General features: G+C 33.7%; 1 protein-coding gene across 1 annotated transcript; it reads left to right on the top strand.

The window, feature by feature from the left end:
* Nucleotides 1-471: 471 nt before the first annotated feature.
* Nucleotides 472-17,072, top strand: LOC126884728 (ATP synthase subunit alpha, mitochondrial). The gene is made up of 8 exons (XM_050650858.1): nucleotides 472-723; nucleotides 1,037-1,273; nucleotides 3,023-3,176; nucleotides 4,939-5,125; nucleotides 7,562-7,880; nucleotides 7,940-8,254; nucleotides 8,310-8,572; nucleotides 16,727-17,072. Exons 1-8 carry the CDS (start codon nucleotides 658-660, stop codon nucleotides 16,839-16,841), a joined length of 1,656 nt encoding a protein of 551 aa, XP_050506815.1. The 5' UTR covers nucleotides 472-657; the 3' UTR covers nucleotides 16,842-17,072.
* The last annotated feature ends 1,108 nt before the right edge of the window (nucleotides 17,073-18,180 follow it).

Here is an 18,180-nt window from a genome sequence, read left to right on the forward strand (position 1 = left end):
TCTTTATAATAGTAATAACTTTTCAGTTACATTTTTAAACACATCTACAAAAAAGGTACCACATACATACTACATATTTGATTCATTCATGCCTTACAATATGAATTTTTAAAGTAGTTAATGGCAAAACTTTATTACATATTTAGATTATTTATATGCCCATTTCGCCGATTTAAGTTCATATAGGCAATCCAAATTACTCGGCACAAAGTAGTGAGTCAGGATTTAGAATCAAGTTTGACAGATGAAACAAAAACGGAGCTGTGTTCGTAAACCTACTCTTTCATTGCATGATGTCAAATAACCTTAATTGCAATCAAAATCAATAAATTGTGTATTGACAAAGAATACACAAATATATTAATATACCTTAAACTATATCTGTATAAACCTAAAACACTAATCTATTAAAATACTTTAATTTTAATAGAAAGAACACTCTTGGAAAAATATCAAAAAGAGATGATATGTAAAATTTATGCAGAACAACAAAGATAAAACAGCTAAAATTGCACCAACGGATATTGTAGTTTGAAATTCCAAAAATATCCAACAGATGTCAGTATATATACTTCCGATCGTGCGCAGTTCTTCCTATTCGTCTACTCGTTCAGTGTTCGTCACTTAATTTTCAGTACTGGGGCGACTGGCAAAAAAATGTCTTTGCTTTCCGCACGATTAGCTGCCTCATTGGCAAGAAATGCCCCTAAAAATGTAACACAGGTAAGTGGATTATAAGTTTCTGCTGCTAATTCACTATTTACTATTCGATTTATACTCCTATAAAGAGGGTTTAGGTCGGTCATTTTGCCGAATGTCATGACATAATCACAAGATTTTAGTTTCAATATTAGTTTGTAGAACTTATGTAAATGCTGTTTTTAGTGTTTAATGAAATGCCCTTATTCAATTTTAACGATTGTTAACATAATCCACTATTTTTGAAACTAAAATTATTTGTTAACCTATACTTTGACTTGTTACATAACTGATTGGATAAACCTAATTTTTTATCTCTTGATATTTCGATTTGTAGATTGCGGGAGCTGTCTTCCCTGCTGCATCCGTCGCAGCCCGGAACTTCCATGCTACTCCACAAAACAAAGGTGCTGAAATTTCATCCATCCTTGAAGAGCGCATCCTTGGTGCTGCACCAAAAGCCAACCTCGATGAAACAGGACGAGTCTTAAGTATTGGTGACGGTATCGCCCGTGTATATGGGTTGAACAACATCCAAGCCGATGAGATGGTGGAATTCTCCTCCGGTCTCAAAGTAAGAAAGATCAATGTTTTCATTTCATTCAATGGGTGCGTTCAGACGACCACAACGGCTGACTGTCAGCACAAAGCAGCTAAGTGGTTGTATTAAGTGCTAAGAGGGAAAGCTTAGTAAATCTCTCAGCGGCTGATTTCCAACAGTGTTGTCTGACAGCTGTCTCTTACTCAGCTGTCCAGCCACTGAGGTCATCTGAATGCACCCAATGTTATCAAATAATGAAGTGCCAAGTATTGAATTCATGTATTTATTGCAATATGTATAAGGCATTATGTGTATTTTTTACTGCTAACGACAATATATTTGCTAGCAGCGTCTTGCAAGTTATTCCTTAATATTTAATGTACAAAATGTGACCTGAGCATTAAGAAACGTACTGTAGAATTGGATAGTATTGGAAATTGTAATTATATAAATGATTTATTTGAATTATTTGCAGAAATATTACATAATTACCCTTCATAAACCAGAGAATTAACTGATGTGTAATATTTACAAGATTATTATACAAGCACCAAGTACATTACTCCATTATCCTTCTAATAGCATAGTTTTCATGGTTTTTTGTCCTCTGTAGGATTTTCTGATTTTTAATATTAATAGTTAATAAATGGCTGAAAAATAAACAACCTACGTTTTGTAGATGGCAAATACTCAAGAAGAGTTAATTGATCTCATACAACTGGTTGAAAATGAATGTCAAATATTTGGTATGCAGTTAACACCTTAGCTGAGTTAGAGATATTAGTAAACTTACGTTGAGTGTGTTACAAGGCATATATTGCCACAGTGCATTACGATGCAGAAAACCGTTAGTGTAATATAAGGTCTATTTGTCTAAAAAAATCGTTCACACTTACATTCACAACATAATTGACTTGTTTGAGATTGTGAGTTCACATTTATATTTGGGATTGTTGATCCTACAGGAAGAAATAAAACAGATGTGATCATTTCACTCCAAAAATGAGGTTGATTAACTGCTTAACCCTGCTAATGCTGATGACACCTAAAAATGTCATACCTTTACTACTGTCAAGTACACATTACAGCTTCAGGCTTCATATACAGAGAAATCTTGAGTTAGCACTCAGGTCATGTTAGGCATATTTCATCAGGAATGAAAGGGTTAATATTCCCAGTAATGACATACAGATGTGCATATTTGACAGTAAGACAAGCGGAAAGAAGAAAGATGCCACTGAAAAATTCTGTTGGATAAAATTGTTAAGAATTTCTGTGGACTAACAACATGACAAATAATTAAATTTTAAATGGTGCAAATGTCAGCAAAAGGCTCTCTAGCACAAAGTGTCATTGTTGGTAAAGCAATTTTTTTAAATCATCATCGCACGCAACTTCCCTCAAATTAATTAATGTGGGCCATATATGTTGCTATTTTTGTAGAGTACCACTACAAATCATCCTTTTTAGTGACAAAACTTTTTGCTAATTACCAACCACACTACTTGAATTTTATTGAAGAACTGTAGAACTCTAATTTTTTAACATTCCGTTTCCTTTTTTCAGTTTTAAATTTTTTATAACTTAAAAACAATCAGAGAAAAATTACAAAATTTTAGTAGTTTTAAAAAAAAAGTAATTTTTTAATTATCAATTAAAATATCAGTACTCTATCCATTAACCCATTATCAACCAGTGATAAAAGTGTTTTAACAAATTATAGCTGTAAATTATAACTAAACCTGATTAATCTATCTATTTACTTCTTTGTCTTCTGTTTAGGGTATGGCCCTTAACTTGGAACCTGACAACGTTGGTGTTGTAGTATTTGGTAACGACAAACTCATTAAGGAAGGTGACATTGTCAAGAGAACTGGTGCCATTGTAGATGTGCCTGTAGGTGACCAAATTTTGGGACGTGTAGTTGATGCCTTAGGTAATGATTTCTAGATATTTTATGTTGAATATTTATTTCCACACAATCTAATGCTCTAATAAGCTTTTTAATTTTCTGATAATTTTAAATAAATTATCCAAAAATCGCAAAAATTCAAATAAAAAAAAGTAATGTTTTGTGTTTTTTCGATTTTTATGTATTTTTTTAAATGAGAGCCGCCATGTTTTTTGGATGAATTAAAAAGTAGATGTTTCAATTAAGAAAAGGAGTCCTAGCAGAAGTAAAAGTAAAAAAATTAGCATGCATTATGGTTCATTGGAAAAGTGGTGTTTTTTTTTTTCAAAAAGAAACAAATATCTCAGAAACCTTTGGATTTTTTGTTCTAAAAATAAGTACAAAATTACAAGAACATATTATAAAGGTGCATTTAAATCAAAGCGAACATGAACGAACGAACGAAGGAACAAATTCGTAGGTGTTCGCTTGGTCATTCGTTCGCTACAAAGTAGGGCCATTTACATTGAAGCGAACGTTGGCGTTCGTTGATGATCGGGAGTGCATATTGCCCGCAGATGTTTTTAAGATGGGCCAGTGCCAGTCACATATTTTAAGTTTATTTTCGTGTTTCTTGCTGGGTAAATTTTAATACAATAATAGCTTACAAAAATAGCAGGTAGCGCCTTTAGAAAATAACATAATAAAGAACCAGCTTTGTTAAAATTCTTCCTCGAAAAAGTTACTTGCTCTTGATATTATGACTATATTATGTTCAAATAATAAATTGTAAAATTGATTTATCAAAATAAATTTGCTTTTAATTAATTTTAGCAATTAATTTGATTTGGTTAATTCATTAGTGTTTCTGGGTTGAAATTTATCCAATAAAAACATTAGGCTTTTAAAATCAATCCACTTCGAACCCTCTTTTTGTCTTTCTCGTCTAAATGATGCCAGAAGCTAATTCATTTTTTAGTTCAGAGACATCACAACCCATTCCTATAGAAAACAAGCATCAGTTTTTCTGTTTATTATTTTATATAGCTTCGATTTTGGGTTTCATAGGCATATTCCATATTGCAAAATTATGTTTTCACAACTACACAATAAACCACCCTCTCAAACTAATGTTTGTAAATAAATTAAATCAGTACTTCTAAACGAATTCGTTCGCTACCGTCTATCCACTGTCCACATTGAACAACGATTTCCTTTGATGATTCACTAACTTACCGACATCGGTTGGAACATGTGCAAATGCAAACGAATTCGTTCGGTCGTGCTCGATTCGCTGTACAAATACAATAAAGTTAACGAACGAATTCGTTCGTTCGTTCTTGTTCGCTTTGATTTAAATGCGCCTTAAAAGAATATTTTCCCCAAGCTGTATCAAAATTGAATAACTTACAGAAATTTAAAAAAACAACATCAAAAACGATGATTTCTTAATGATTCTCAGTAATTTTAAGGTTACTGTTGTAGCTTTTTATGTTATCTACAACTTTTGTATTTGAAATTTTTTGATACGATGTGAGATTTTAGGCAAGCGTCCACAGACCCGCATCGTACCCAACAGATTTTAGTTTGCCTTTTACAGAAACCTATGTAACTGCGTCCACTGATCCACATCGTACGGATCGCATTATCGCCAATCATTGTAAGGCAAACTAAAATCCGTTGTGTACGATGCGGGTCTGTGGACGCTTGGCTTTTGCCGGAAATTAAAAAACTTTTCACCTCCTTTTTTTCCTCCAAATTGGATACTAATAATTATGAATATTAATTTATAAAAATTGTATTTCAGGTAACCCAATTGATGGCAAAGGACCATTGAACACCAAACAACGTTTCCGTGTAGGTATCAAAGCCCCTGGTATCATTCCACGTATCTCTGTAAGAGAACCTATGCAGTCTGGAATTAAGGCTGTAGATTCTCTTGTACCAATTGGTCGTGGTCAGCGTGAGTTGATCATTGGTGATCGTCAAACTGGGTAAATATTTTTAGTACATGTGTCTTAACTCGTCATTACTCGCGCTATGTTTGTTACGCAAGTACATGTAATGCCCGTTAGCAATTTACCGCCTTATACTAAAGCGGCTTAAAATTAACCAAATAGTAAATTGTGTAAATTCTGTTTTCAAAATAACAGCGCTACATGCCTTTTAGGCCTACAACTTCTTCCATTATTTTCAGTTCTCTGCACTCTTTCTCCAGTCCTTCACCCCGATTTCTTCTAAATTCCTCTCTGCAGCCTCTAACCATCTCTTCCTTGGGCAACCTCGTCTCCTTTTTCCCAATGCTGTCATTCAATATTCGTTTGACTTTTCTACTTTCTGGCATTCAAGTAATATGTTCCAGCCATCTAGCTCTTAGGGCTCGTATTTTTGTCTTTATTTTTGGTTTCCCATACATTCTCATTACTTCTTCATTTGTTCGTCTCCTCCAGTCTTTCTCCGCTATCTGTATACCTCCAAAAATCTTTCTCAGGACCTTCCTTTCCCAGATCTGTATCTTTTTCTCCGCTTGTTGATTCATTACCCACATTTCGCTCGCATACAACACTGTGGGTCGTATTATCGTTTCATACATTCTGATCTTCGCGTTTCTTGATACATTTTTTGCAATATCGTGTTTAAGGAACCGACAACTCAAGTTCCCTTCAATAATCTTTTATCTATGTATTTCTTTTTCTTCCCTTCCAGGATTACAGTCACTCCCAGGTATTCGAATTCTGATACTTCCTTAAATTTATATTCATCTCCTTCTCCTTTCATTTTTATATAGTTAGCCTCTTTCTATATATCTCCTTTCATTACCATGTATTGTGTTTTTCCTTGGTTAATTCTTAATCCATACCTTTTTGCTTCCGCTTTGAACTTTTAGAATATTTTTTGGAGGTGTTCCTTTGTTCTTCTTAAGATGACTAGATACTTTGAACTGTCTGTTATTAAATATGGTACCGCTTGTACTAATTTTTATCCTTCTTACTATGTGTTCTACTACCAAGTTAAATAAGTCTGGGGATAGAGGGTCACCCTGTTTCAGTCCTTTGTTCACTGTGAATTGTTTTGAAAAATTTGCTTCAATTGTTATCCTGTTTTTTGTATTGTTGAGCGTCATTCTCACTAATTTAATCAGCTTTCCTGAAATACTTAAGGATCGCATTGTTTCATATAGCATATCTCGGTCATAACTGAGTCATAAGCCTGTTTAAAGTAAATGAACAACATGTGTAGTCCCAAATTTTGTTCGTAGCTGTTGTTCTGTATTAGTTTTAATAAACATATTTGATCTGTTGTTGATCTTCTAGTCTAAAACCTCCTTGGTTTTCTCCAATGATCTTGTTTACCTCTTTTGCAATCTATTTCGGATGATTTTTGCAAGTATTTTATTTATAGGCCACTTCTAATAGCGATATTCCTCTAATTTTCGCATTTTGTTTCATTCATCACTTTTTTTTGAAGATTGGACAGATAAGTGCATTGTTCCATTGTTGAGGCATTTCCTCTTTTTGCCAGACTGTTAATATTAGTCGGAAAATTTTTTCTTGCAGCTTTTCTATTCCTGCTTTAAAAATATCTGCCGGAATTCCGCTTTCTCCTGCGCTTTTGTTATTTTTTTTGCTTCAATATTGCTTCTTGTAGTGTTGGTTCTTCTTCCCGTTTTTGTTCTGTGCTATCCTTTTCATGTTGTTTTATTTCCTGTGGTTCTGCTTGTTTATTTGCATTTAATAATTCTTCAAAATACTCCGCCCATCTGTTTAATTTTTCTGTTGTTTCTCCTAAAAGCACACCGTCTTTACTTCTACAGTAACTTGTTTTACTCTTTGCAGTTCCTCTGGATTTTTTACTTCTTGGTAGAAATTTCTTATTCCCTTGTTTATGTACGATTCTTCTATTGTTTTCAACTGTTTGTCAAGATGTTCTCTTTTCTTTTTTCTGCGGATTTGTTTTACTTCTCTTCTTGCCATTTTATATTTTTCTGTCGTATCCTGTGTATTATTTTTGTATTTTTCTATTTTTGCTTTATTTCTATGTATCAATGCTATTTTACAATCCTCTTCAAACCAGTCTCTTCGTTTCTCTGCTTGTACTTTTCCTAGACATAGGTCCGTTGCTTCTGCCAGCGCTATCTGTATATTCTTCATCAATATCTTTTGCGGTCGGGTAATGAAGTATTTTATTTATCTCTGCCACAAATCTGTTTGCCGTTTTTTTCTTCTTTAAGTAATTAATAAATCTTGTATAAGACTGCTAAGTCTTTTAGTAGTCTCGATTAAAATTGATATTGTTGTTCTATTTTTTCCTTTTATGTGATGTGGTTTGAGACTTTTTGGAACTGCGGCAAATTGCCGCGGGTGCGTGTAATGACGTGTTAATAAACAAATATTTTTTTTGTAATACAAAGAAAAATTTCTTTTTTGTAGTAAAACTGCTTTGGCTATTGATACAATCATCAACCAAAAACGATTCAACGATGCTGAAGACGAAAAGAAGAAATTGTACTGCATTTACGTCGCCATCGGTCAAAAGAGATCTACTGTGGCTCAAATCTTGAAGCGTCTCACAGACACTGGTGCCATCAACTACACAATCATTGTATCAGCTACTGCATCTGATGCTGCACCTTTGCAATACCTCGCCCCATACTCCGGATGTGCTATGGGTGAATTTTTCAGAGATAATGGCAAACATGCCCTCATCATCTATGATGATTTGTCCAAACAAGCCGTAGCCTACCGTCAGGTAAGCCAGCCCTAAATATCTGTAATTAGATTACCATTTACACATAAATTCGTTTTCAGATGTCTCTGTTGCTTCGTCGTCCTCCAGGGCGTGAAGCCTACCCTGGTGATGTATTCTACCTTCACTCCCGTCTTTTGGAACGTGCCGCCAAGATGTCTGAAGCCCACGGTGGTGGTTCATTGACTGCCTTGCCCGTAATTGAAACCCAAGCTGGTGATGTATCAGCCTACATTCCAACCAATGTCATTTCCATCACTGATGGACAAATCTTCTTGGAAACTGAATTGTTCTACAAAGGTATCAGACCTGCCATTAACGTAGGTTTGTCTGTATCCAGAGTAGGATCAGCTGCTCAAACCAAGGCCATGAAACAGGTAAATTGATCTTTTCATAATGTAAATTGTGTTACTTAGGGTTATTATCTTGTAGGTTGCTGGTTCCATGAAACTGGAATTGGCCCAATACCGTGAAGTAGCTGCTTTTGCCCAATTCGGTTCCGATCTTGATGCTGCTACTCAGCAATTGTTGAACAGAGGTGTACGTCTTACTGAATTGTTGAAACAAGGTCAATACGTACCCATGGCTATTGAAGAACAAGTAGCCATCATCTACTGTGGTGTCAGAGGACATTTGGACAAAGTTGATCCATCAAAGATTACAGTATTTGAAAAACAATTCTCAGAACACATTAAGTAAGTATTTTATAGTTTAGAAACTATTTAAAATAATACTAAAGTCTATTAGTTACGCAGAGTAAAAGTCATCATTAATCCGGCATTGGTCGCTAGGTTGGCTTTTACGTCAATGGTCGCGCGTGAGATATTGTCTCACGTATCCAACTTTTGCCGTTTTTTACAAAATAAAATTTTAAACTTAATAAAGTGTTAGCTTTACACAATGTGAATGTTGATGCGCTTGTACATTTTAATCTAAAAATGTAGAAATAATATTAATTTTAATATTTCAATATACAGGGTGGGGCATTAGTATGACAAAGTCCAAATACTCGTTTGTCGTAAGAGATGCGAAAAAAGTGATTTAGGTAAAAGTTGGGGCACATATCAATGCCACAAAAAACTAATTGTCAACAACAGACACAAAACATCTGCTCCTAAAAATTCTTTGAATTTCATAGTTTAAAGTGAGTCTTTTATTTTGAAAATAATATCATTTTGTGGACAAAGTTGTGAGTTATACAGTGGCTGTATCCGTTTTTGTCCTATCTTTGAGGTATTTGTGTAATTTGCAATATACTGCTAAAAATAAAATACTAAAAATTTTAATTCTACAAAAAACTAGTTCTGATAAGGTAATTTGAAGATAGGCCAGTTAATGAGTTTGGCTTGTATATGGATTTAATTTAAGCAAGCAGAACCTTTACTCATTATATGCCAGGTGTTAATTTGATTTTGCTTCATTAGTGAACTTAATATCTCCAACTTTAAAATGGTTAGCAAATGTTCCAGTTGTAATGATGATCTTCTTGACAAGTTTGTCGCATGTGATAGCTGCCATGTTACTGTGCACCAGTCTGAACACTGTACTGGTTTATGCGCCTCTGAACTACGCGCTGTTGTTATCCAAAAAAGAACCTTAATGTATTTTTGTGCTGATTGTCGTTTATCTTTTAAAAGTGTACCCAAACTTATTAGGGAAATTGACAATTTTAAAAATGAACTTAGTGCTTTGAAACAGGACATGTTAAAACTTAAGGCTGAAAAAGGTGCTAATTCATTTTCTGTTGATGATGTGGTAAACGAGCTTCATGAACGGGAAAAAAGATCTAAAAACATCCTCATTTTTAATCTTCCTGAATTAAGTAACACTTCTGAAGATGCTTCTCAAGTAAAATCTATTTTATCAAAGGCCCATGCCTCCATCAACACAAATGAAGTCAAAATCTTACGCTTTGGAAATGTGAACAAGAATGGACATCGTCCCATTAAAGTAGTTTTTTCTTCAGCAAGTGATGCTCTTCATGTTATTAAAAACAAACAAACAGTTAGTCGTGAAAAAAAGATATATTTTATTTTAGATCAAACCCCTAACCAAAGAAAGCTTTTAGATAGTCTTAGGTCCGAGCTTTCAGAGAGACAAAATGCTGGAGAGGTTAATCTCACGATTAAGTATTTCAATAACATACCTAAAATTATTCAAAAAAACCTTTAAACTCTACTGACTTGGGCAAGTTTACAGTCTATTACCAAAATGTCCGGGGTCTCAGAACAAAACTTACTGAATTAAGCCTCAATGTTTTTAATTGTACCTATGATATTATCATTCTAACAGAAACTTGGCTCAATAGTGACATTGCTGATGCTGAAATTGGTCTTGTCAATTACAATATCTATAGACAGGATCGTACACCTGCCTCTAGTTCATCTCTTAGAGGGGGTGGAGTATTAATAGCTATTTTAAAGAAATATTCATCATTACGAATCCAATCTGATCCTTCTATTGAACAGCTGTTTGTACGGTTCCACGGCAAACTTATTCTGGGAGCTCTATACATTCCACCTCAATCTCCAGCCTACACCTATCAAGTTCATGCTGACCAACTGATGCTTCTAAGTGAACAGTTTTCATCCCTGAAATTTCACTTATTTGGTGACTATAATCTCCCCTCAGCTAGGTGGAGAGTTGAAGATTACTGCTCTTCTGCAACCTCACAAACTTCAGCACCTCTAGCTGTAGTTGATGCCATTGAGGTTGTTTCAAATATGTGTGCTTATCATAATCTTTTTCAATGTAATTTTATATTTAATAGCAGGGGTGTTATTCTGGATCTTATCCTGGCCCCAGAAGAGCTTGTCATTTCTGAAGCTGACGATGCTCTGGTTTCACCTGACTCTCATCATCCTCCTCTGTTAACATCATTGCAGCTTAATGTTTTTGATAGGTCAATTTCTGGTAACGAATATTATTATGATTTCCGTAATGCAAACTTTCCAGCAATTCACCAATGTCTAGAATATATAGAATGGGATAACCTGTTTCGTGGTAGAGATCTTTCCGACATGATCGCTATGTTTTATGACATTATTTACTCTCTCATTGAACATTTCACTCCAGTTAAATATTTTAGTACTAAGAAATTTCCTTGTTGGTATTCTTCTGAGCTTAAGCAATTGTTAAAGGAAAAAATAAAAGCTCATAAAATTTATAAAACCTTAAAGACTCCTGAAAGCTATGCTGATTTTTGTCATCTGAGAACAAATTGTAAAAATCTATCTAAATGCTGTTATGACAATTACATACGTTTCACCGAATTTTCTATACAAAATAACGCAAGGCATTTTTGGAAATTTGTAGGTAGCAAGCGTGAAAACAATTGTATACCTGACTCAATGACCCTGAATGACTCTGTAGCTTCATGTGGCAATGATATTGCCAACTTATTTGCAGATCACTTTTCATCAGTTTATAGTGATATTACTTTAAATTGCAATGTTGACCATATTCAGTCTCAACTCAATATCTCATCATATCGTATCCAGATTTCCAAAATTTACGAAAAGCTTTCATCATTAAGTGTCAACAAGGGTCCTGGGCCTGATGGTATACCACCTAATTTTCTTAAGGAATTCAGTTTTGTACTATCGCGACCTTTGTTTCATATATTTAATAAATCTTTGGATGTAGGTCAGTTTCCAGACTTTTGGAAACTTTCTTATGTCACACCAATATATAAATCTGGTAATAAATCTAATATTAGTAATTACCGCCCTATATCTATTCTTAGTGTTATACCAAAGGTGTTTGAGAGTATTATAACTGATTTCCTCACCTTCGATAGCTCCGGGATCCTAAACTCTCAGCAATTTGGTTTTACTACAGGTAAGTCTGCTGAACTGAGTTTGTTGACCTATGTTGATTTTCTGTCTGAAGCCTTGGAGGAGGGACTTCAAGTTGATTCAATTTATACTGACTTTTCCAAGGCCTTTGACAGAGTAAATCATGAACTCCTGATTCAAAAGCTTAGCTCCTATGGCATAAGTGGACCTTTGTTGCAGTGGTTACAGAGTTATTTAACCGAAAGATTTCAACAAGTTCGAGTAAACCACTTTTACTCACAAACCTTTCCAGTTAAGTCAGGTGTACCACAGGGGTCCCATTTGGGTCCATTACTCTTTAATATATTTATTAATGATATTACCAACTGTTTTCACAATTGTAACGCCTTGCTATTTGCTGATGACTTGAAGTGCTTCAAAGTTATAAAAAATCATTATGATGCTGCCATATTGCAATCAGAACTGAATAACCTCTCTGCATGGTGTTCACTTAATGGTATGAACCTTAATTCAATCAAATGTCATGTAATTAACTTTAACCGTACTCACCACCCAATATTATCAAACTATTACATTGATGGCCAATTGCTCAACACTGTTAATAGAATCAAGGACTTGGGGATTACACTGGAAAACTCTCTTTGTTTCAATACTCACATCATCAATGTCATTCAAACATCTATGAAAATGCTGGGTTTTGTAAAAAGAACAACTCGTGATTTTACAAACATATCCAGTATTAGAGTTCTTTACTTCTCTTTGGTCAGGTCTCACCTTGAGTATTGTTCTTCAGTGTGGTCCCCACACTACTTGGTCTACATTAGGAAACTTGAACAAGTCCAAAATAGTTTCTTCCGTTACATTGCTTTTAAGCTTCATACCTATCAAGATTACGCTGTATGGCAGCATCAACTGCAGGTCCCTTCTCTTGCAAGCAGGAGAAAACAAAGGGACCTTTTGCTATTATTCAAGATCTTAAATGGTATATGCAGTTGTTCTCAACTACTTAATAAGATCGCACTGTTTGTACCACCTCGCACCACTAGACAAGTGCGAACATTTTATGTACCATTCCACAGGTTTAATTATTCACTTTTTTCATTCGTACCCAGAGTCTTGAATTTAGCAAACTCCCTTTGCAATTTACAACTGTTCGACAACTCCATCAGTCGTTTTAAAAGAAATTTAGATGGGATCAATATTTGAGTGAAGCGTCTGTAATTTGTTAACTTGGTTTTATGATATTATTTCATAGTACATATTTACTTCTAATATTATATTTATATTTCTGTATGTCTGTTTTTTATATTATATTATGTTATTGTTTTTTTTTCTGTACACTATGTATTTTTGTAGAATTGGGCTTGCCCGTAAAATAAATAAATAAATAAATAAATAAATAAATACACTGATAGGACCATAATTTAAAAATATTTTCTAATATACAGGGGCGTGCGTATTGACAGGGTGGTACAAACTTATGTTTTTGAAGATATTCTTCTTTAGCGGCTAATCGATTGAGGGTAAAATTGTACATAAATCTGCGCGCCTGCGCACACTGACAGTATGTAGTTCATTACTTATCTTTCAAGATAGGTATGTATGTATCTGTAACCGTGCAAATAAGTCATTAAAAGAATATATTAGTGTTTTTAGGAAATGTATTATTTATTATAATTCTTGTGTTTTTGGATTTGTGTTTCTCTGTAGTAAAATAATAATAATAATAATAATAGTTACTAATATCATTAGTATAGTTATGTAAGCATAACATTTTTACACATGTCGCCGTGTTGTGTAATTATATCCGAAACTTACATGTCAATTCCTAGGGCCTCGCTGGAGTAGTTATTAATGCGTTGGATCTGAGATTAGAATGACGCGGGTTCAATCCCTGGGCGATTCATATTTTATTTTTTTTATTTTTGGTTGTTTTAATAAAAATTTTTTGAAAGTGGTAGATAAGAAAGTTAGTTTGATTTTCAAATAAAATACAAATAACCTGTTAAGTATATTTACTTCGTAAATTACCTATTATATTCTTCTTCTTATGGTGCCTATCCGTTACGGATGTTGGACACTAACATGGCTATTCTGACTTTGTTGACTGCTGCCCTGAAAAGTCCAGTAGTGGTTAAGTTAAACCATTTTCGCAGGTTATGCAGCTAGGATATTCTTCTTCGTCCTGGACCTCTTGTCACATGCACTTTACCTTGGAAGTATGGTCCGAAGTAGGTCATATCGTTGTTCATTGCGCATTATATGGCCCAGGTATTCCAGTTTGTGACGTTTTATGGTTATGACTAGTTCGCGCTCTTTACCCATTCTATGTAGAACTTCTTCGTTGGTAACTCTGTCTATCCAGGAAATCCTCAACCTGCGTCTATAGCACCACATCTCAAATGCTTCGAGTCTCTTCAGTGATGCTTCAGTAAAGGTCCATGAATCCACGCCATATAAAAGAATATCTGACCTATTATATAATACAAGAATATCTTCTTACGTGCGTACAAAGTACACACACATTCTTTTTTTTTTAATGGAACACCCTGTATATTTTTACATTTTTGGATTCTCCTCAATGTTTCCATTCCTAAAAAGATATATGGTTTTGTAATATTATACACGTAGTTTATAAAATAATGACGTTTTTTTGTTAATTTCGTAGCAACATTTACACCCTGTAGAATTGTAGTAATTTGACGTCAAATTTTTATTTTACGTTCAAACGATTTTTAATATAGTCTACTATTGTTAAACATTAACAGTATAGCGAAATGTTAAATTTTAGTGTACAGGATTGGTCGAAACTCGGAATGAATGAGAATGAGTATTTTCTTAGTTTTCTTAAATGGAGCACCCTGTATTTTAGTATTGTAATGAAATGATATTTTATGGTACTTTTTTATTTCTTAAGCATTCCCTATATATACCTAAGTGCTTTAATTTGTAAGTTATTCGTGATTCTTTAAGCCAAACATTAATTGCAAGAAAAATTACGTGAAATTTTATTAGGTGGCCGTGAAAATATTCAATCAAAAATAATTTTTCGAAAAAAAATACATCATAATCTGGCCTGATCCTTAATTTATTAATATTGGATGAGGTATCCAAATAAATTCGTAGTATTGTTGGTGCGCAAAATATTAATAAAAACATACAATATTCTACCTAGTCAGCTATGACACTTTTCCTTAAAAATTTGATATACTATTTTTATAGTTCCAGTTGCTTTGTTACCATTACTAATATGAATTTTTCTAATGAGGAACTGATTAATAAGATTTTTGTGCTAGTGGAGTATAACAAAAATGTGCTACTAGCAATAAGAATTTTTCATCAGAAATTCCCTGATAGACGACAACTAAGAAAAGAAACATTTAAAATATACTAGAACGGTTTCAACAGACTATGATAAATCTGATCAAACAAAAACTATTGTAAGTGAAGAAAACAGGAATTAAATGTAATCCTTAGTGTCACTGAGGATCTGCATGTTAGTACAACCGTTCTTACAATCTAAGTATCTAGTGTGTTGAAACCGTTTTAGTATACTTTCAAAATATTATCTTTTTGGTTGTCGTCTATCAGGGAATTGCTGATGATAAATTTTTATTGCAAGTAGCTCATTTTTGTTATACTCTCCTAGCACAAAGCCATTTTAATCAGTTCCTCATTAGAAAAATTAATATTAGTAATGGTAACAAATCAACTGGAACTAAGTATAATGTCAAATGTTTAAGGAAATTTTGTTTCATAGCCAACTAGGGAGAATTTTGTGTTTGATTAATATTTTAAGCACCAACAACCTTAACTACGAATTTATTTGGATATCTCATCCAACATTAATAAATTAAGGATCAGGCTAGATTATGTATTTTTTTTTCGAAAAATTATTTTTGGTTAGATATTTTCACGGCCACCAAATAAAATTTCACGTAATTTTTGTTGCAATTAATTTTTGGCTTAAAGAATCACGAATAACTTACAAATTAAAGCACTTAGTTATAAGGTATGCTTAAGAAATAAAAAAGTACCATAAAATAGCATTTCATTACAATACTAAAATGCAGGGTGTTCCATTTAAGCAAACTCAGAAAATACTCATTCCAAGTTTCGACCCACCCTGTATACTAAAATTAAACATTTCGCTATACTGTTAATGATTAACAGTAGTAGACTATTAAAAATCGTTTGAATATAAATAGAAAATTTGATGTCAAATCACTACAATTCTACAGGTTGTAGATGTTGCTACGAAATTAACAAAAAAGCGTAATTAACTTTTAAACTACCTCGTATAATATTACAAAACCATACATTTTAAGAAAGGAAACATTGAGTAGAATCCAAAAATGTAAAAATATACAAGGTGTTCCATTTAAAAAAACAAGTTTGTGTCACCCTGTCAACACGGACGCCCCTGTATATTTGAAAATATTTTTAGATTATGGTACTATGTGTGCCCCAACTTTTACCTAAATAACTTTTTTTCGTATCTCTTACGACAAACAAGTAAATGGACTTTGTCACACTAATGTATGCCCACCCTGTATGTAAATTTCAAGTACTACCGTTATTTTATTGTCCTGTAAGAAGGCAAGTTCTTTGCACAATTCATATTGCAAGTACAAAATAAAATAATGCTAAATAATATACACAGTGGTCACACGATGAGAGAATATCTCACATGGAGCGCACTGACTTAACAATCGGTCCATATTAAGTCAACTGAACCACCATCTGAACAGACAAGTGTATTCGATTGTAGAGGAAGGATAATTAGGAGACTAGAAGGAACTACAGCATGTGTAATTTACCAGGGAAAAAGTTGTGTGCAATATTCTGAAACTGTGAGAGAAAATCTCATATAGCGACCAATGCCGGGTTAAGTGTCCAAAACGTATCCAGGTAGTTCCACTCAGTAACAGATGCTTTGAACAGGTTTTTTGATTGTTAGGAAATACATGAAAGTGGTATTTTTTCAGGCAACTTGAATTGTTGGTAAACTTCTATTATTTTAGTTGTAATGTGATTCTTTTTGTGTTGTAGGACTAGCCACAAAAACATCTTGCAGAGCATTGCCAAGGAAGGAAAAATCACAGACGATACTGATGCCCAACTCAAGAAAGTCGTTCAAGATTTCTTGGCCAGCTTCTCTGGTTAAATATAAATAATACAATTATTATTAATACCTAAATCGTCACTTTTGTTGATGTGATCTGTAAACGTTTAAGAACTTCATGAGCTGTAATCCTTTCAAATTAGAATAATTAGGCAGGACTCCTATGTTATCCAATAAGGCACGTGAAAGAATTTTCTTTTCTCCATTTTACAATATTTATCGATCATTGTTTTTTAAGGATATCTTATTTGTAAAAATAAAAAATAAACTTTATATTTTTTTGTTTTAATTTTATTTTTGTCGTTTAATTTTTATTTGACCAGGGGGTCTGACTGCAGTTAGCTATATGTACTCAATTCCAACAGTCTATTGCCTGTGGTTAAGAAAATTAGCACTAAGAGAGAAATACTAACCTCCAAAAATTCTTAGTATTCGATAAAACCATAACTTGTTGGCAACCGAGCAAATTTGGTACCACTTTTTTGTAGTAGAAATCTGCATAATTTTTCTAAATAAAAAAAAATAAGTTTTCACTAGTAATACCACTAGAGGTCAAATTATTTCCGGAAATTTTTTTGAGATCATGAATATTTTGAAAATTTCCCGAGTCGCAGACGAGGTAAATTTTCTAAAAATATTCATGATCAAAAAAAAATTTCCGGATATTAATTTGACTTCGCGTGGTATTCGGTAAGAAAATTCCACACCAAATTTGCATTTGAAAATCCAAAGCTGCATGAACAGATTAATAGCGCGCCATAGCTTTGTCAGCAATTATTTAGGCTTTCAAATTCGTAATTTCTACTCATTGTAGTTGCATGGGAATACCATTTCAAGATAGAAAATAGTATATTCTTCAATTTTACATAAGTTTTGAGTAACTACAAGTGATAGAAAATGAATCAAAATGTTCTGTTATTGTAAACGTCAAAAAATTTCCACTATAATTCGCTGTTGGGTAGGTACCCCACGAGCAAAAAATTTCCGATAAAATACCTCCGTTGCCATGGTGATCTGTCAAAATAACGTATTTTGATTGGTTCAAAATTACAGGTGTGGAATTTTCAATCTAATAGCACATAAAACAACATCCAAAAATGTCATTCTACATCCTACCAGACTGAAAACAATGGGAACCTTCTCTGTAGGATAGGATGTAGAATAACAGTTTTGGATGTTGTTTTATGTTCTATTAGATTGAAAACTTAGTCGTTTGCTAGCAGTTGCCGCTAGGGCAACCCTGCCATTTCGTTCGTTGCAATCCGTAACTGCACGCGGGGGTTTGTCCTAGTTGGGTCAGAGAGAGCAGCATAGTATGTGCCTCCTGATGAGAGACTAATAAGTTTCGAAACCGGTAGAGGTGCTTGCTGCACTCTCTGAT

The sequence above is a fragment of the Diabrotica virgifera genome, chromosome 5 (assembly GCF_917563875.1).
Source record: "Diabrotica virgifera virgifera chromosome 5, PGI_DIABVI_V3a".
NCBI classification, from domain to species: domain Eukaryota; kingdom Metazoa; phylum Arthropoda; class Insecta; order Coleoptera; family Chrysomelidae; genus Diabrotica; species Diabrotica virgifera.